Source organism: Amblyomma americanum, chromosome 5 (assembly GCF_052857255.1).
Source record: "Amblyomma americanum isolate KBUSLIRL-KWMA chromosome 5, ASM5285725v1, whole genome shotgun sequence".
Classification (NCBI taxonomy): Eukaryota; Metazoa; Arthropoda; class Arachnida; order Ixodida; family Ixodidae; genus Amblyomma; species Amblyomma americanum.
The window spans coordinates 188,966,681-188,987,417 of record NC_135501.1 but is presented as its reverse complement, the minus strand read 5'-3'; the positions used below and the strand labels follow the sequence as shown (position 1 = coordinate 188,987,417).

The 20,737-nt window shown below is 43.1% G+C and overlaps 1 protein-coding gene across 1 annotated transcript in view; it reads left to right on the top strand.

Moving 5' to 3' along the window:
- Positions 1–20,737, top strand: part of Sptz (zinc finger FYVE-type containing 26 spastizin) — a 68,757-nt gene that overhangs the window by 18,491 nt on the left and 29,529 nt on the right. Inside the window, exons 10-24 of the mRNA XM_077666183.1 lie at positions 285–502; positions 1,060–1,273; positions 2,170–2,345; positions 3,638–4,351; positions 5,911–6,160; positions 7,509–7,724; positions 8,418–8,528; positions 11,813–12,033; positions 13,824–13,930; positions 14,589–14,680; positions 15,007–15,107; positions 15,455–15,550; positions 17,115–17,205; positions 17,724–17,929; positions 18,832–19,172. Coding sequence (XP_077522309.1) covers positions 285–502; positions 1,060–1,273; positions 2,170–2,345; positions 3,638–4,351; positions 5,911–6,160; positions 7,509–7,724; positions 8,418–8,528; positions 11,813–12,033; positions 13,824–13,930; positions 14,589–14,680; positions 15,007–15,107; positions 15,455–15,550; positions 17,115–17,205; positions 17,724–17,929; positions 18,832–19,172 — 3,154 coding nt within the window. The remainder of the gene's footprint in view (positions 1–284; positions 503–1,059; positions 1,274–2,169; positions 2,346–3,637; positions 4,352–5,910; positions 6,161–7,508; positions 7,725–8,417; positions 8,529–11,812; positions 12,034–13,823; positions 13,931–14,588; positions 14,681–15,006; positions 15,108–15,454; positions 15,551–17,114; positions 17,206–17,723; positions 17,930–18,831; positions 19,173–20,737) is intronic.

The window sequence follows — 20,737 nt, the reverse complement described above, 5'->3', positions numbered from 1 at the left end:
CTTTTGGTTTTCAGGGTGTTGCAAGTGCTCCACTGTGCGATTCAAAAGCAAAATATGTGGCCTGAAGACCTTTGACTAAGGCTGTACTTTTTATAAAAGAAGGTATAGCAGCAATGTGTAAATATAAGAACACCGCGCAAGAAGGTAACAAACAGAGAGCAGCTCGTATGGGACAGTTGTGTTTGCATTCATTAACACTGTCAAGGAGACAGGCTCCTGATTCACATTTTTTTTTTTTTGCATTACTTCCTTATTTACCCATCATTTCCCCATCTTTTCCCCAGCTGTGTCTGCATCCAGCAGCGTTGTCAAGGAGACAAGTGACTCGCTCTCGGGCAAAGGCAGCACGGCCAGCAGCAACACAGGCACCCGGATGGCCACGGGCTCGGTGGGCTTTCTCTGCCCCTCGTTCCTGGTTCCCAGTCTGCTGGCCTCCCTCTCCACTATTGTCCTGGCCACGCAGGCAGAGCTGTTCAACCGGTTGGCGCAGAGGAAGGCTCAGGTGAGAAGAGTTTAAAGATAATAGAATCGAGTGGAAAACTTGTTCCACATATTATTTTTTCATGAGTGCTGTTGGTGCTTCTTTGAGCAAAGTTGCTTTCGTACGACCTCTGAATTTACCGTTTTGCATAACTGGGATGACTTCTTCAACGCTGCAAGAAGCCACTTCAACTCCTGCTAATTTTTTTATTGTTGTCAGATTACATGAAACAGTATGCATGTGTGGTATCACAAATATGTTCCTATGGCAGGAGTCGCATGCTTAATTGCCACTGTATTCAAGCTTTGATTTGTAGAAAAGCCAAGCAGTCCTGCAGCACATATGTGAGGATTCAAATAGGAGTATGCTGGTAAGGTCGCATAAGACGTACATACCCAAGTTTCTCTTCGTTGCACGGGATGGCGTTAGCCTACTCCCTAAGAGCATTACATGCTTCACATACTCACAGTCTTGAGACTGAGATATTTAAAAGTTATGACTTGGAAAAAAAGAAGATATATTTTGCTTCAATCATAGGACGTTTTGTCAAAGCCTTGTCTTTTCCCATCATTCACAAGGCATCAGGTGGTGGAGACATGCTGCCTAATGAGCCACCAGTGTCGTCTTCAGTCAGCTGGGATGAGCTGCCTTCTCGCTTGGACCAGCTGCGCAAGCATGTGATTGAGGCCCAGTGGCGGTACGACCTGGTCACCTCCTCAGAACCTGCACTGCAGGCAGAGCGACCTGCATCACATCCCACTCCACTTGATATACTCCAGGAAAGCCCAAAAGGTATGTCTTCAATTGTCCATGCTGTGATACAAGTGCTGTCGTCTTAATTGCGTTCTTTGAGAGTCCCTCATTAAGACCTTAATTCCAGCTAGTTAGCTTTGCGTAAAGATAGCAAACAGCATGAAAAAGCAGGAGGTAAAAAGCGAGAGGATGCAGTGCTGAAAGCAGTAAATCACTCAGTGCTCTCTCTTCATTTCTTCACCTATCTTTACTTTTTTACCCCTTCTTTTTTGTGGCTTATTTTTTCACAGTTCTTGTTAACAGGAGTTTAAGAGCCTTCTTTCATGTGCTTGCCTCGTGTTTTTTTTTTTTTTCTGTTGTCACATAGTATTAGGGGCTCTTTAACATTTTAAGCATTTTTGTGTCGATTAGCCTGCCATTCCATAGTTTTTCACCTTACTGGAAGTTTCTTAATCCTGAAACAGCTGCCTTTGAATAAAATGCTGTGTCCTAAATAGAACCGTGCTTATTCTTTTCAGCTGTCAGCACTTTAAAGGAATCGTTTGTAAGAAAGGCTCAGTTGAGAACATGAAGATGGGGGCATTGGTATAAATAAACAAATACACACAAAAACGGCAAATGTATAAAGATGCTGCACGATTGAGAACTCCTTCGTAGGGGACCTCACTGAATTTTAATAAAATAGGCAGTTGTAAAGTTTACATGTGATAGTGAATGCAAATGAGCTTCACTTCGTTATTAAATTTAAGCAAATGTGAGCATGTGTATGCTTCATTTAAACTTAATAGAAAAGCATTAACACAAACACATACACATTGGCACCTAGTTCAGATGAAAATGCTGTGTGTGATATAAAGGTCTGTGTTTTGATGTAAAGTTTATGCCATAGATGCCAAGACTACAGTTCAGCTTAGTTGCTCACATTTTTTTCACAGGTAGTCCAGTGCTACAAAAAGCCGTAAAAAAGTCCAGAAAGCGACGGCGTCGGACTTCAGCCATGTTGCAGCGAGGTGGCTCTTCAGTAATCGAAAAGATGCTGGCCACTTTCGAAGCACTGCTGAAACATTGCCTCTGGCATGGAAATTATGAGAAGGCTGAGCAAGTCGTTCAGGTAACAACAGTTGTCTTGTTGGACAGCGAAGGCTTTTTATAAATGCAAGTGTGTGCTTGACTTCCACAATTAAATAAACTTCAATGGTTTTTATACTAGCAAGTATAAAAGGCAACATTTCATATAATTGATTCTTGTGTTTGCAAGTGCTTAATTAGAGAAAGGAGAGTATCACATTGCTAACTTTTTGTTCAGCCTGTTGGTGCTCATTCAGAAATTTTTTTATATGCTTATTGCTTAGAGATAGTGCACGTCAAAGAGCGCAGCAGTTGAGTTCAGTCGGATCCGACTCTTTGCAGCCCTATAAAGCATATCACGCCAAGCTTTCCGGACTCCCACTGTCTTTAGAATATCACACAGATTCATCTGCAATGCCTCGAGGACGCCATCCATCCATTGCGCTCGCTGCCTACCCCTTTATATGCTTATTGCTTAGAGATAGTGCATTGTCTTCTAAGCACCTTTTCATCAGTTCTTCGCATCGTTCAAGTTCCAACTTTATTACATCATGTAGGTGTCGATAAATACCCAAAGTAAAACCCTTGAGGATAGCTAGGACCGAATTTCCCAATGAGGAGAAAGTGAAAGACAAAGCATAATTGCCATATAGGCAAGCTCAGCACCTTAAAACTTGGTGTTTCATCATCGCTGTACTTTCCTATTCATACGGGCGGTGGCAAATCTTGTGGAATATGCTGCTTGTTATTTCTGTTCAGATTGCTACTGGAGAAAAGTTTTTTTTTTGTACTTGAAGCATGTGCTTTCACACTGTGCACAATACGGTAAGGCTATATGTGTTAAATTTGCGGCTTTCTTTCAGCTACGTGGCACTCTCTAATGGATAGATGTCACAAGATGTCGCATGGTTAGATGTCGTTAGCAAATACTCCTCTTTGGGCTAGGATGCAAGTCTATTGTAATATTTTTTCAGTGACTTCTGTGAATCTTCATCGTGTGCATAGTTTTGCACAAATATCTTTGACCGGGCATTTTTTGGATATAGCCTTACTTTAGCTGCACCATTTTTGTTTTACATCGCTGAGGGGTTTTTTCATTCACTTGGAAGTGAAACTTGTGTGTAGTATCTTGTAATATATGTAGTAAAACAATGTACGTACAGCTAGCGTTGTTTCCTGTAATGTTTTGCTTGTCATCCTGAGGCTGTGCCACCCACACTATGATACACCTCTCATGAGCACTGAATGAACAAACATTTCAGTGTTTGCAAGATAGGCTCTTCCGACTGTTGACAAAATATAAATACTGACCTTTTTAATCCACTCATCCCGCAGGTTCTTAAACTCGAGGGAACCCATGATGCCCAGGAGCTGCAGTTCAGCCGTCGTCTGGAAGAAGTCACTCGAAACCTGACCAACATTTCGACCCCTGCCAGTCGCCTGGCTGTTGCCAGCTCACCAATTCCCACCACCCTCGTTGGCCAAGCAGCACGCGAGGGCCTCCACCTCACCATGGCAACTGCTCTGGTTGATCGGCTGCTCTGCTCCGATGGAGTGCCAACCATACCCGAGGCCGAGCTTTTGATTCGCAACAGATCAGGCTCGTTTAGTGCCGGTTCTGAGGGTGTGGCCATCGCCAACAATCATGCAAACATCGCTGGCGGAAATGTGGTTGGACGGAATTTCGCAGAGGAATACGGAAGTGGCGGCCCGCATGTTGCAGCTGTAGCAGATCTGGCACTTACGGCAGATGTGCCACGGGATGTGGCTGAGCGCCTGCTTGCGCTGTCAGTCAGCAAGCGGGAAACGGAAGCATCAGGAAACCTTCACGGCCGAGTTCCACGCTTGACGACAACTTTGGAAGCATTGCGACGGTTTCTTCAGGAGGCCAATGAGGAGGATGGCTTTGTTGGTGCTGTGGGGTGCTGCTTGAAAGACGAAGAGACTTCACTCAAGGCCCTACTTGTCGGATACGTCGACGAGTTTGACTCAGAGAAGCTTCGTAGGCAAAGGACTGCTTGGCAGCAGATAGAGGCTCTGTATCACAAGGTGACCTTTTTCTCCATGTTGTTTTCTTTTCCATGGTTTCACATTGTTTAGCTCAGGGCACTCTGTTGGTCTGGGCTGTAACGGCATGTTGCGCATAAAGATTTTGGCTCCAGTGATGTATGTGTTTCAGAAAAACATTTGAGCATCACGGATTTACTTTTTCAACGCATACTTCAAGCAGTGTAATTGCGCGCAATATGTTGCGTGGGGAGCTTTACAAACCACTGTTTTATTTCAAAAATGCTTTACATGTTTACATGCTAGCGTTGTATACACAGTTGTGTACAAACTGAACTCACAGGTTTTTCTGAATGTGCTACATCTAGCAGTGATTTCTTTGTTTCCAGTGAATTTAGCATCATTGATGTTTAAAATATAGCAGAACCTCTCTTTATTAAAGTCACTCGGGCCAGCAAGAATCTTTACTATATCAGTGCCTTTACTATGTCAGTTGTTGGGGATGGCATGGCTCTGAAGATGCTCTCTGGCTACTTACTAAATACAAAATGTTTGCTTATAAAAGAAACACTCATAGATACCTTCGATCCTGCTCTTGTCGACTTTTTATATGATAATTATTTATTTTCAGGTATCACATTTTATGCTATCCCGTTTTCGATTTTGTTCACATCTTGTGGAAGTGCTGCATTTGCACGCATACAATGCGGCTACGTATATAACGCCAGTTTGATTCCAGTAAAAGCCAAAGCCTTGCATGAGCATGGCGGCGTCTTCCGCTGCCTCAGCATCATTTATAAGCTAATAGTTAATAGTTAACAAAGGCACGCGACACAGTCAAGCGCGGCAAAACCGCCCACTGAATGTTCTCCCTTTTCTTCCCTGCTCTACTCATCACTGCACTTTTACTAGCCTTCCTTTCTCAGCGAACCGCACCGCCTTCTTTCTACGTTTATAGCCAACTTTACTTCTTTTTTTTTCGTGCGCGCGCACGCTTCGACTCACGGCCCCGAGGCCTTCAAAAAGTTGTCTTCTCCTTGCGCTTTTGAGCTTGGTAGTGAAGCCATCTAAAAAAAAAAAAGCACTGTTTTATCGTTTTCTGTATCCATTTGCCTCCGAACATCGGCCTCGTGATCCTCGACTTTGCATGTGCCATGATCTCATCATTTTGCGGGAAGTACGTCATCACAGCCAGACGCTCTTCACTAGAGCCGTTTCTTGTAAAAAAATTATTATAAATGAAAAAAAAGTGCAGTCATGTACGGAAGACGAAATAGGGCCGGAGTTTCACTTTACTGTATCCAAGTTTTTACTATATATCCTAGTTTACTATAGTGGGGTTCTACTGTACTACTTACTAGGTAGAAAAAAAATTCGTTTTCAGCAAAAATAACGAGCGGCGGCTGAACGGATGCAACGCAGAGCATGTGGCTGGCATAATTTATTTTTCATGCCATTACCAATGCACGCAGGTAATTTGTGTGCTGTCTGTGTTGTATTTTTACGTGACGATGTTTGGGAATCCTAGATCGTAGAGAATGGTTTTCAAATGTGATCGGTTCTGAACATCTGTAGATAAAGCTGGCTCCTTGTCCATTCAGGTGCGCTGCCTTCTAGACCTTCATATGCCGTCCTTGCTGTCTTCGACGTCATCATCGTCGGGTGATGAAGAGTCGCGTGTGGAGCTTCACCGTTCATTCCTTCAACTGGCCAAGGCCACAGTCTCCGAGCAGAGGTCTGAGCTGCTGTTCCTACCAGCAGTCAAGTTCGACTTCCTCCGTTCTGTGTATGCTCATGCCCGACAGCTCCACAGGGCCATCCGGGAAGCCTCGCAGCAGTCAAAGACAAAGAGTGCGTAGCAGCTGTGTTGACTTCTTGGATTTATTCACATATTTTTATTCACTTATTCATCGGTCTGGTCACCCATTCACTGCACTCACTTGCTTGTTCACTAGTCCACTCATTCGTACCAAACATGCATGCATATTATGCCCACAATAGTTCTGTCAATTGCATTTTACTTCACGCAATACCAGATGGAATGGCAAAAAACACGTGTGAATATGCTTGACCATGAGGATGTGCTGTGCAGAGATACAAATGACTGAATGGTCTGACGCTCAAAGAAGTCCCTTATCCCTGATATTTGCATCCGCCTAGTTTAAGCTGATATGCGTTGCAGTTACTGCATTCTGTGAATGCTCAGTTGAGTAAAGATTCTGCTTCCCAAATCTTTTATGAGGCCTCCTTGGAAAAGTCACTGTGCGAAAACTGTGCTAACTACAGTTGAATAAATTTCATGACATAGATACCAAAGGTTTAATATTTTATAAGGTCCTTTATCCAGATGAACTCACATCTTAGTCAAGGCGCACTCATTTGTTTAAATATATATGTGATTGGCTAAGCAGCAGTGAATGAGGTACATTCTTAAGTTCAGGTAAAAAATGTTGCCAGTTCTTGCTACTATTTACTTTTTTTTTTTCATAAGAAGTGGCTAGTATAGTAGTGGCCGTTTACTTTTCATGGTTATGTGACAAGATCTGTAGGAGTTCTGTGTGCACTCAAATATTCTTCCAGTGTATGAATTGAATCATGCATTTTCAGTCACTAGTTATTTCATGACCAACTGTCGAAATGTCCAGTGTTGCAGTGCAACTGCAGAATTCCCAGACTTGCTAGTGGGCTAGTGGAACGAACTATTGCAGCATAATATTTGGATGGCTCTTTTGTGCATATACCTGTATAAAACCAGGCCTGTTTATTGCCATGACCAGCTGTATAACTTATCCTTTGTTGCCTTGATGTTCAGTCATATGGACTAATGCTGAAGGGTCCAGTGCTCACACTTGGTTAAAAACCACTGTTTTAGAGAATACGGCTAACGCTACTTCATCAAATAATTTAATGAATCAAAAATTCTCTGCGTGTCCCATCAACGCTTAACTAAGTTTAGTGAATTGGAATTGTGTACTTTTAAATACATGAGGGTGCAACTACTGCAGTACATACTTAGCACTTGGGTGTCAAATTTGAAACTATGAATGTCACCAAACTCTGTGGCATGTCTAAGGTGTCTGTTTTTTTATTGGATCCTTTGTTCATATGAAGGTCCAGTTTTAACAGACCAAGCTACGAGTGCTTATTGTTGATAAGTTTCTTGCTTTATTGGCTCTGAATTTCTGTTCTTCATTTGCAGTGGCAAGGATGTCTGACGACAGCTACTTCTGGGTGCTTGGTCAGAGTCCGTCAGCACTGCTTGCTCGGCTTGTCTTGCGGGAAGAGGTCGCTCCGTCACGGCTGGAAGCACTGGCACACCAGATGAAGCTTAGCCTGGCCAATGTCCTGGCCCATGAATGTTGTCCCAGGGTCCTCCTCAAGACTGCTCGTCTCTCAGAGGCTCAGGGTTCACCAGGTATTTGTCTTTTTGTTCTCATTAGGGGTGTGCGAATATTGAAATTTTCTAATACGAATCGAATACGAATATGAAGAAAAAAATGGCTTCGAATATCGAATCAAATATAGAATATCTGTGCAGTAAGAAAAAATATTTCAGAAAAGGAATAACAGGTAAATGTTTTTGCCCCTTCCCCCCCTCTCTTAACTGCACTTTTACTGCTTTTCCTTTCTCAGCTACCCGTGCCGCCTTCTTCCTGCGTTCATAGCCAGCTTTAGCCAGCCGTGCGCTTTGCCTCGCGGCTTCAAAGAGTTGGCTTCTCCGCACAGCTCCCGAGCTTGATGTTGAAGCTATATCAAAGAGCACTGTTTTATCATCTTTGGTATCCATTTGCCTCCGAATGTTGGCCTCGCGCGTGCCGCATTGTCATCATTTCGCGGAAAGTACATCGCCACGGCCAGACGCTCTTTACTATAGCCGTTTCTTTTGAAAAAAGTCTTTACTGTAACCGGAAAATGTACAGTCGTCTGTGGGAGGCGAAATGGGACCACAGTTTCACTTTACTATTTCCATGTTTACTATGGCGGGGTTCTGCTGTGCTCCAAGCCTTGCGGTCAAATTGAGCATCTCTTAAATTGTAGCATTGTTCTTATTGCCTCTCTTATCTTGCTTCTGACCTTTCTTGCACAAATTCATTTACTTCTGCTCTAGATTGTCCCAGGGTGCTGAATGACAGCAGTCAAAGTGCCAATGCTGACTCGTCTCGGCACCCGAATTATGTGGTCAAATGTCTCTTGAAGAGCCTTATCAAGTTGATGGAAGGTTCGTACTGTTTTTTTTTTTTTTCCGCGTTATTGAACCTTGTAAGTTAAGTGGCAGTGTGTATCAGGCAGTGTGGGAAGCTTGTGAAATCCTTGCACACTGCTGTTCTGATGAGTGATGAAGCTCATTTTGATCAGATAATGAGTTTAACAGCTCAGTCTACCATCTTTCTGCACTGCCACCTTTCATGGTAGCTTTTCACTGCAAAAAGTGCGAACAAGAGGGTGCTGACTGGCTAGGTGTTACTGCATGGTGGAAAAAGCATGTGAAGATCACTACAGGACGAAGAACCAATGTCGCAGTCTGCACGCTCTTTTTTCTACCATGCATGTGAACCACCTCATCCAGTTGTTACTGCATTATGAATACACAGTGCAAGCCACAAAGGCAGCGAATACTCTAAAGGTAAAAGTCATGCATGGCGCTGACTATCAATGAAGTTTTTAGCATGAAGTTAAAAAGATTTAAAGCGCCATCATGAAAAAAGATAGCAAAACAGTGTAGTCATGCCACTAAATAAAACATGAAGTTAAAAAGAATAAAAGCTATGAGATTTAAAGGACCATCACAGAAAAGGTACTGAAACCTGTTTATTGATATGACCACACCTGAAATGTGGCAACTGCCCAGCCTTCTCTTAGTGTTCCACTTTCTTTTTTTAACGCGATAGCGTTAAAGGTCCCGTTGACCAGAAAATCCGGTGTCGGCGTTGTCAGCGTCGACTTTGTCTCCATTGTTGGCATTGTGACCGAGAAATCGCGAGCATGGATCTCGTAGGTGGTTCCCAGAGAGCAACCTAGGAGGCAGGTGGGACATCTAGGTCACATGACCTTGCGGCGTCATCATCACAACCTGCCCAATGGAGAGTGAGCAAACTGCCCACTATGGCAGGTGGCCGTTAACGATTGGTCGCTCAGGAAGAGTAGCCTGGGCCGCAGAAGGTCCACCATTGGGAGCACCTGCGATCGCAGGGCAGTGGCTAATTGCTAAACCACTGCTCCAGGAGGGGTATGAGGACTCCCAGGGATTTATGAATGTAGAGAATGTGCAATTCTGCATATATGAGAATTAGCTCATGGGAATTAACCCACTACGCTATCGCATCATTCCCTTAATTAAGGTGGAGCTTAAGTGTTCCTCCAATTTTTTCAACAATATAGTAATTGCTTGTCCTCTGAAATGAAATTTCGTTGAAGGTCAGCATTCACATGTCTGATACCTTTTGTGTACTCTTCATCCTTACACCTCGCGCTTGCATTCACAAATGCAGTCAGGTAATCATATCGAACTGAAACTTCAACTGAGGCGTCTGTCTCTTAATACATAGGAACAGAAAAATGGCCCCTCTATGTGGCCACTTCATCTATTAGGATGGAATTTGTAGTGAAAGATAGTTGAATTCTGGTTACTGATCACTGGAAAAATTATTTTGACGTACGTCATCAGCCTTTATAAAATAACATCTCAAAGCCCCAACATTTGGAAGTGACACATTTTCAGAACTCTGTACTTCAGAACCTAACCTAGCCTAGCCTAGCCTAGCCTAGCCTAGCCTAGCCTAGCCTAGCCTAGCCTAGCCTAGCCTAGCCTCGCCTAGCCTCGCCTAGCCTCGCCTCGCCTCGCCTCGCCTCGCCCTCGCCCTCGCCCTCGCCTCGCCTCCACATTTCTAACTTCGATTGCTAGAGCATCTGAAATAGACAAAAGTGGCATCTTTAATTTGATTCAATGCTGTGCTATTTTTGTAAATACCATTTTTTCACTGCTGTTTATTCTGTGCACAAATAAAAAAGGAATATTAGAGGGCTTTCTTGAATAGAGTGGCATTTCTACATACAGTGTAGTATTATAGTATGTGAAATTCATCCACTTTAAATGCAGCTGTCTAGTTCCATGATCGCAGCACTAAAATTTTTATCATTGAAATTTTTTGATAATTTTTTCACAAAAATTTAGGTCATAAATTACACTTCTGGTTGCCTCCATCACTGGATATCAACCTTTTCTCCTGAATGCAACAGATTTGATCCAAATCTACATAGTGGTTGCCTGATCAGGTTATTCCTGTGGATTGCATGAGTTTGAGCTAAAGCTTTTTCTTAAATCACAGTTCAACAATGAATTTGTTTCCTTTTTTTATGGTTGAATCAGTTCTGTGAGGAGTTAAAAAAAAAAAAAAGGTCTTAGTATGAATGTGTGCAATATGCTGCATAATATATAGGACTTGTGAATATGGCTTCGAGGTCATGACACCATCACAGGCTATAAGTTGCCACACTGTACAGTTTTGTGTCATTGTAAGTGGACTGCTTCCTCTGTGGTACATAAGGAAAATGTGGCAGAATCTGTCTTATAAATTCAGCAATTATCTTGGCCATCAAAGGCACATTGAAGCGCTTTTTACATGCATTTAAGCTTAGGGGCAACTGGTTATAGTGGCGGAAATGCACTTTTATCAAGTACCAACCGTTGCATCATGATGCGGCCATTTGTAACTCTTTTTCTTCTAAAACTTCCTTATTAAGCTTGCGTGCAGACAGTGACATATAATTTTGATCAATTTTTGATCAACCTAGTCAGTGCCAGCTCTGGCCAGAGTCAAGCATGTGCAATGTGGTTTCAGCAGGAGGGGCATTTGTGCCTGTCTCCACTAGTTTTGCAGCATTTGATTCGTGCTGCTGCTGCTTCTCTCCATCATCACAGTTACTGGCAACATCACCTTCAGTTAAGTTCATTTGTGATCACCATGCTTCATGGCGATCACAAAAGTCATGTAGATGTACGTCTGTGAGCATAACGAAAGGAGTACAGTCTTTGTCACCAAAAAGACGGACATGGATATTTTGGAACCTTTCTGCATTGAAAAAGCAACAGACACATGCTTCGGTACTCTCTCTTACGAACATTACATTACGAGGCATTGTACCTTGACGAAAGCACGTGCACCAAATAATGTGGAGATTTGGGTCAATTGGTGTAGTAAGATGAAAAGTTGGGCTAGTTACGTCCGCACTGTTCGCGGTGTATTTTTTTTTTAAATTGGTGTGCATCAGAGTTTTGTGATTGGTCAGTGTGCTGGATAAGAAGTTAAGAGAAACATTTTATAAATACGCTTGGAAGTTGCGTTGCCTTTTCTGTCTCCTGAGTTCAGTTACCTTCAGTACATCTAGCGCTGTCTCCTGCGAAATCGTTTCTTCTCGTCCTGTGCTTTTTTTTTTGTGTGCGCTAATTGCACTGTCTCTGCCAGTCACCGTTGGCTGTAAGTCTTCCCCCTTATTCCGCCACAGCACACATCGAGAGCAGTGATGCTGTGGTCACATTGAGGGGTGCCAGGACCCTTGGCCAGAGCGAAGCTTTCATCTTGTGGGCCGAAGGCTGCGCCGCCCTCGGCCATGTCGACCTCTCCCAGTTGCACAGGGGCGTCGGGCAGCTTGCATTTTTCGTCAACCTCGCCAACCTGCTCACACTGCATGCCGCTATCCTCCAGGCTGCAAACATTCCTGAAGATGTAAGTATATGTGCACTGTTGCAGAGAGACAATAAACTACCATATTTACTTTCATATTGGGCCATACTTCGTACAGGTTGATCTCTCAACTTAGGGAACCAGCAAAAAGAGAAAAAAGTTTGAATTTTGTATTGGCCAACAATCGATTAAGCCATCCGGCAGAGCGTATCATTTATCGGAGCCATGGCAGTGCCACAAAAGACCTTTCACCGGAGGTGATGCTGCACTGTGCTGAGCACAAATATGCTTTGTTCAGAGGAACACGCGAGACATAAACACCTTCGTTTAATTCTATTAAAATTCAGCAGACACCCCAACGTCCACGTTGTTACCGATGGTTTAAATTATTAGCAGTAATCCTCCATGGCTGCATGGAAATCTTAGCATCGTTATTGCATGCGAAAAGGTTCCCTCGCTGTTTTTTTCAGCATTTGACATGCTTTCTGTCTGCATCGAACTTGCATGCTCCGTGCGTAAGGTGATGGCTTTCTTAAATGCTGTCGAGAACGGTCTCTCATGCTCGGAGGCATGACTTTTTATGTGGGCGAGTGACTGGGAGCATTTTCGTTTCAACGAGGCCATGCACGCTGTTTCGCTTTGTTGACATTTTTATATCAACTGTATCTGGGAATGTCTTGGGTGGCTCTTTTTAAAAAGAAGGGGCACATTTTAACAACTTCTAGTGGCAGCAACAATGGTAGTTATGGGAGGTAGCAGCTAGTATAGTTTGTGAAAGCTCAAAGTTGACCAGAACACAGGACTTTCCACTGTAACATTGTTGGGGTCATTCTCTCCCTTCGTTTTGTTTGTTTCTAGCTGATTTTGTGCCTCGTCCTAATTGTGATTCACCCATTAGCCAACCCCCAAGTTAGGCGAGTGTGATTAAAAAAAAAAAAAACAGGTTGACCTATATGTGAGTAAATAGAATAAAATGCAATGCTTGTCTAGAGCTCATTGGTGCCTTCCCTTTTTCTGTTTATCTCTCTATCTTTTTTGTCTGGTGCTATTTCCTGGGATTGGTGACAATCAGGATGTGATTCACATGTTGAACTAGAGGTTCCTGGGATTTCCTTGTGTGACAGATATGTAGAAGGCGTTAAGATTGTGCAGGTGGATGGTAGCACTGGGTTTTAGAATGTGCTGTGAATCTACGCTGTTTGTAGCGATTAAGATTATAGTTGCGAAAATTCGCACAGAGCTGATAGCATGATATGGTACAAAACTAGTACTTTCTGTGCACCCACATGATCAGCACACCATGATGCCATCGTCTTTGTATGCTCAGGATGCAGTGTCACATTGAATGCCAGACTTGCTGCAATTTGAACAAAAGCCACTTTGTAGAAAAGCTCGCGAACAGAAACTTTCGAACATGTTAAGAATTGTACTGTACAAGAATGGTTAGCTGGGCTAGTCAGTACGGATCCATTATTGGAGCATACTGCATCACATGAGACAGACTAAAGTAGGAAGAGGTGACACACACAGCACAGAGTCTTATGCGCTGTAGTGTTTTCATAATGCATGTTAAGAAATTTCACGTCATGTTTCGTGATTAGCTCTGGCGTTTTTGCCACATAAAGGAGAACACTGGAGCTGAAATTTTCACTCCTTTTTTTTTGCAACAATTGCTCACAGGCAGAGTTTGACTTTGTGCAGTGTTATGAACAAGGGCAGGCTAGCAATATTTCCAGGGCTCTTTGTACTTCGGTAATCTTTGCTTTTTTTGTTGCCAAGGTAAATGTTGTAAAATGTCATTTTGATTTTGTAATTCTCTGCCCTGTTCAAAGGAAGTCTCCGAAACCACCTTTGTGCCAGTCACCTCACCCCATCTTCACCAGAAGGCTCTCCAGGAGAGGCTAGTGGCCTACCGTGTTGGACAGCTAGGCGTTGTCTCGTGAGTTTAACCATGTTCTTCCTTTTAACTTTTTTTTAATGTTAAAATAAGACTAATGTTGAGGTTTTAGTACTGGCAAAGAAGGCCCAATTTTCAAATCCAGACAAACATTCTTTCATGTGGCTGGAATGCTGGAGTGACCGTTTGCACTATAAAGCGAATAAGTGTTATGGCCTGATGTTTCACTTCTGATAATACCGCTCATTCAATAGTTGTTGCAAGGCTGAAATATACATTTGTGATTTGCAATTTCTTGAGTTCTGGACATAAGCACAGTATCATACTTCAGCAAAACATAAAACATGGTGATTTGGAAGTTGGTAATGATGGTAATTAGGCGTAAACTTTACAAAGATACACAAATAAAAGACAAGACGCTTGCCGTATCATAGTTATGACTTAAATGATCTAATGCGGTGCTGAACTACTTAGGAATGCCACAGTAGCTGTTGTTAGTAAAGGCATTTAGCATTTAAAGATGTAAATAATTGTTTTGGGTGTCCATGGGGCATTTTTTTGTCAAAGAACTGTCAACTTTATTGGTCCAGGTGTAGCTATGAATCTGCTGTTCAGTGTAAAAGTGTGTCTTGGGCAACTTTGTCAAAAGTGTATTACAACATGTCGTTCTGGTTCAGAGCTGCTGACTGTCATTTTCCAGGTTGTTTTACATCAAAAGAAGGTTGTTGTTCTGTGATCATCAAATGGACGTGGTTGGTACTGATGGACCTGATCCCCTTTTGAAAATGCTGAGTGAGTGACCTTTTGCTTCATGTTTTCAGTTTTCCTGACCTATTCTCTGCTGGAACTTTTGTAATTAGCATAGCTCTTTTGGTGCAGGCAACATGTACCTGGCTCGGAATAGTAAATTATGAAAATCAGATTTAAGGTTAGTTTCAAAATCATACAAATTACGTAGTTATGTAATGGTACTGTTGTTCACATTGTGTGGTAGATGTGCATAATTTGCCCTCGGCATGTGTGTTTGGAAATAAAATTAAAAAAGAAAGCTTCAGGGGATCTAGAGTGCCTTGTCAAGTACAGGTGTCGTGGTGGCAAAATATTTTCTATTCCTCCAGTCTCCCAGGAGCCACCTATCAAACGAGAATTCGCCCCCCACTTTCACCCCAAGGTTGTCTTTGCTTTGGTGCAAGGCCACATCTCTGACCCCAGGCTGGAGGTTAGTTCTCTGTTGATCTGTCATTCTCTACCCGTGCCCTTATATTGAAGCAGAGCTCTCTGCCACTGCTATTCAGCCGGATGCACTGTCACCATGGCTGTCTCAAAATTCCAAAGTTTGTGTTGACCTCTTGCATTGATATACTAATGCTTTTAGCGATACTTTGATTGACCTGCTGAAGTGGCAAACATAATGGAACCAGCAAGACTTTATTCTTCCTCTACAAAAAGTCGTTACCTGAATGACTGCAAACAGACTTCGAGGCCATGGGCAGAGTTGTCTATTTGCACTTTTGTTTTGTGTTCCGTGATAAAAACAGTCTCTTCGTGTGCTCTTCCTTAATCCAGGTGGTTTACCCGGAGACTATAGAAAGCCAGCTTCAAGCGGCAGTGGACAGGTGTATGGCTCGCATCAAGGCCATGACAAGACAGGGAGTCAGAATGGTAATGTTTTGTGAGCGTGATTATTCGGTTTTCAACATTTTACCTCCTTATATATTTTTTTGAAGCTCTAAAGCATAAATCAGGTCTTATTTTTCTTTAGTTGTAGGTATCTTCTAATGAAAGCTTCTGTGCTCTCCAACTGAAGGTTTTTTTTTTCAGTTTTGTTTAAATAAAAGTAGTTAGGAGGTTTTCTCCACAGTCAACTTGTGCATTACTTGATGGCCGGGACATGTTCAGAAACAAAATTAAAATGTGATTGGTAGAGAATCCATTTTGGAGTTTGCAAGAGAGAATATATTTGTTTGGCATCACTTTTACTTAATAATTTTCTACTGTCAGTTGTGAACTTCAACTGAACTTTTTGGACAGTGAATGGTGGATTTAAACACTGGCGTTGCTTTCTAGCCAGTGATTTGCACATTTGTGGACGGGCTGACCTCACTGGAGGAGCACGGCAGTGTGCAAGACTTGGTCACTGGTAACATTGGCTGAAAGCTTAATGGGTGTTCACGCAGCATTTGTTACGTGTAGAGCATGGACCGAGATTATACATAGCGATGGTAATTTTCGATTTAATCTGAAAAATACTGATAAAGTACGGAAAATTCTGTTTTGGAAATTTGGTTTTATTTAAAGAAGGGCAGTGCTCTTGGCATGCAAAGCATATCTAGCTGGCTGTTGAGTATGAGTTACGCTCAGTCAAAGTCGACATTTAACTAATTAGGGAAACCAAGGGCATGATGCAACAGTGATATTGTTGGATTAAGCAGTGCAGTTGTGGAATTTGAGATTACTCCACTAGCCTATACACATACGCCTCTGCACACCAGGAAGCAACACTTGTTGCCTGCTGGCTAAGTAATGTTTCTTCACTATCATCATCCACTTGGCGAAGTTAGTTGGTGAAGTAGGGCTTACAGCTGAATGTAGGACACTGACACAAAACCTTGCATGGGTGTCGTGAAACATGGTCATGTTCTGGCTATCGCGACGTTTGAGCGGCAGTCCCTTTTCTGCCATACACACACAGACCACATGATGCCCCACCATCTTGCTCAGCCCAGCGCTTCAACCGAGCGGTAACATGTCAGCCTAGTTCTTAGAAGTAAACTTCCTCTTGCATTTTTGTCTGCTGGCAGACTCATTTAACTTGCGTTACTTTCCTGATGATGATAGCAATTCCTTCTACAAGCACAGCTCCAAATACTACCATTTGCACATTAAATACTGGTAAATAAACTGTTCATGCTGACATAAACACCAAGATAGCCCCTAAATGACTTTTGACCACAAAGGATTGCTGCGTTATGTCACCGAAAAATGTCGGTAATACATTCGTTGAAAATAATATTCGCCGAAAACTTCAATTTTGAAATAACCCTTGATTCACTTCTGCCCGTATTCATCCTCCAGATCCTCCAGATGTGAAGCTTCAGCTTAGAGGAATAGCATTCATTAGAGTAAAAGCATCAAAGTAATCACTGAGGATAAATCCTACTGCTCTCACAGAATTACGCATCAAACGTCTAATCTGTCTGTAATTTTTTTATTATTTTCCTCCTAGATCATTTTTCCTTGGCAAATGCACTTCTTCCTGACCACTCACATGCAGCTGGATGAAAGTTGCGAAGAACTGAGAACCTCATTAGAGCAAAGTAAGCTTGTCTTTATGTGTTTGGGAGTATGCTTTTGTGTCTTGCTTTCAAGTGGAGTTTGAAAGTCTAGCCTTGAGTTACGAGACTGGTGACCTTACTGTCATCCTTGTTACTACACTCTTGATATATTGAGCTCAAATTGCACACCTTTGCCTAAATGTTTTCCGAGATGGACCAAACTAACAGGCAATAACTACATGTGAGTCCTTTTATATGTAATGCATGGAATAAGCTGCACTTCAGCATTGGTTTTAGTTAAGCAAGCTTTCTTAAGTTCTTTATGCTTCATGCCTTCTAGTTTAACAATAAGCTGAGTTTTCCGAATTGTAATGCAGTAAATGTAGTATGTGTAACATTCTACAAGAGTCTATTGTGAAATGCAAGCTGAACGTCTAAATTTTTACCAGAACAGAAGTGCAGTTCTTAAGTCCAGCTATGTAGATAACTGGTAGAAAAAAAAAACTATGTGCATTCATACTGCCAAGGGTAAATTTTTCATACTTGTGCTTTTTCTGCAGTCATTCCAGAGGAGTTTGTTGTGGAGTACCAGAAGGAGGATGCCATGTTTGGCGTGGTCCTGGATGGTTCATTGCCTCTGGTGGCCTCATTGGAATCTGGAGATGAGCTGGAAACCTTCGGTGCCAAGGTTCCACCACATGTTATGAGCTACCTGGAGAACCACTGTCCTCTACTTGTCCGCCTCCTCAAGTTCATGCTCCCAAAGGTTAGGAACGTTTGATTAACGAGCTAAATTATCTGTACTTAAAACTTGTATGCCAAGAATATAAAATGAACAAGGGGCAGTAGGGAAGCCTAAGCCTTGTAGCCAGTGTTTCCATGTCTTTGTCTGGCCTTGCCAAGCAGCTTTCATACCAAGCACGTGGAAGCTGTGAAAAGGGCCCGATTGTTGAAGCTGGCATTTCTTTGTTTTCCTGGTTCTCCCTCTCCTTCCAGTGCTGCCAGCATGCTGGAAGGTACAGCTTCTTGCAGAAGTTTTGAAATGTGGATGTTGCAAATACCTTTATTTTCTTGTAGCTTAAGCAGGCAGCTTGGAATTGAGTTTTGCACCCAGAACTCATGTGTGTATGTGACATGTATTTGTGCACCCCTGATATCAAGGCTGTGAACCTGGTATGTCAGGAGAGCGACCTCCTTTGTGGCTTCTCCATTCTAAAAACTTCTGCGAACTCTTCAGTAGCCTTGTGCAAGATGTGTAGCCTAAAAGAAGGGCAGACAACCGAAACGAACATGAAGAATGTCTATATAGAGTTTTTCAAGGCTATTGTAAATGCTTGTATTTTTTTCTTGGGTGATTAGAAACTCATGAATGCAAAGCTCCCAACTACTTCTACCCCAGGTGGTCGAAATTTCCATAACCCTTCACTGCAGCATCCCTCATTGCCTAAGTCGCTTTGGGACGTTAAACCCCCATAAACCAACCAACCAATCAAACCAACAATTTCTGTTCTGTTGAAGTTCTGCTGAACTTGTACTGTTAGCTCCACCAGAGTGCTGTTTTCCATCCCGGGTTTTCAGTCTCTGAAGTGGATGTTGAAGAGATCGATCAGTTTGTTCCGGTATTGCTATTTCTTCAATTCATGCTTCTGCTGGTCTGTCTCCATGCAGGCGCCAAGAAGTCCACAACTGGAAGAAGGCGTCAAGTATCGGGGTCTCCCCTTGGATAATTTGCTTGCACATGTCTATGGACTGTGGATGCAGCTGTTGACGCCACAGAGCCACGCTGCTTGGACCGCTATGGCCCTCCGCGGCTGCTCAAGCCCCAATGTTGTCTGGGAGGCCCTTAGTGGTGCGGCCAGTCAGCAAGACTGGATCAGTGTCCTGCTCATCATGGAGTTCGTGGATGCTTTGGATGGAGCAGCGCAAGGCGACCTGGTCTTCTACAGGCGCTGCATTCTTAGTCTTCTGGCTGCCTCACAGCTTGGTGTGGAACACGACATTTCTGAAAGGTAACGAGGCTTCGGAATCAACTGCAAAAGTTTATGGGACATAAAAGATGAGAAAAACTTACCTTTCTTGCACCCTGTACCCTTAGAAGTGAAGGAGTGCTTGGAACGCCTTTCTGTCTGTTGTCTTCCTTCTGTCCGTGTTCAAGTTCGCGCTGTTTTTCAGGAATAACCCATATTTCACTTCTTTTCTTTGAATCGCTGCACTACTGCCAAGCAAAAGTGCAGCGCACACCTGCTGAGGAGTAGAGACACTCCTCCTATTACAAAACTGGAAAAAAATAATAAAATCTGCGGCCTAGCGGGGAATCAAACCATTGAACTTTCTGTCGTAAGCCGGGCGCACTACTTTCTGACTACCACTGGGACAAACGTCTTTGTTTTTGAACACATATATATGCCTTACTTGCGGTGGTTTCCCTAATACATTTTGTGAACCCCTGAGGGTGTACCGGCTGCTAATTATCGCTCACTAAATGATGAAACAGTCCAGGCGGTAGCTGCAAATCACAGAAAATCTTCACTCAGAAAAAATTTCAAGGCACACGTTGTTATGAAGGTTTCCTCTTCATGAATGAAGACAACTGGCATCCTGCTGCATAAATTTTTTGCATTAAAAATCCTGTATAACTTCACTTGTGCTCATGTCAAGCATTCACACCATAGTAGCACTGCAATATGGAGTATTCAGACACGTTTTAAAGTGAATCTTGAAGGTTAATGAGGATTTAGCAGAAATGTCTTCCTTAAACTAAAGCGTCACTCATTTCTGTGAAGCGTTTCTCCTCGGAAAGTGGACGTTTGAGACCAATGTACAAGAACACAAATGGCATTCTCTATGGGCATAAAATATTTTTATGCTTAGTGATAGAGCTATACTTGTTCCACAGAAATTGCGACAGTTACAAGATAGTCACTTTTCATACTCGTATACAGTCGAACCCGGATATATCGAACCCGCATATTTCGAATTATTGGCTATATCGAACACACAGATTATCCCCTTGAAAATACTATGTAAAAGTATAGGACAATTGCGTAGTATATCGAATTCCATTTTCGTTGGACATTCGGTATATCGAACGGCGCGCTGCGCCGCGCCCCTGGAAGGTGCGCTTTTCCCAAAGACATTCGTGTCCGGTCCTCAGAGGTAAACTTTTCCGCAGAGTCAGTCAGCAGGCTCCTCCTCTGCGCATGCGCGGCCGTCGCCTAGCGACGGAGACGCAGAGCCTTTCCCCCGTTCTTGCGCCCCACCGGGGCGAGCTCTCTCGCTCCTCCTCTACCACCGGCGTGTGCATTGGGCAAGGGCATTGGAGCTCATCGAAGAGAGTGCGCGGCATGGAGACGCGGCGACGTTTCCAAGCCACGCTTCCTGGGAAAAGGGAGAGAGAGAGAGAGAGAGAGTGAAGGGTCGGCACGGTCGCTCGTGGGCCAGGGGAGACGAGAGAGCCAGAGAGGGCTCAAAAAACGAACATAGCGCCTTCGACGGCATATTCCGCCGATCTTTTTCCCCGCTCTCTTCTTTCTTTTCCCTTTGTCGTTCCTTCACAGCCCCGTTGACTGTCGCT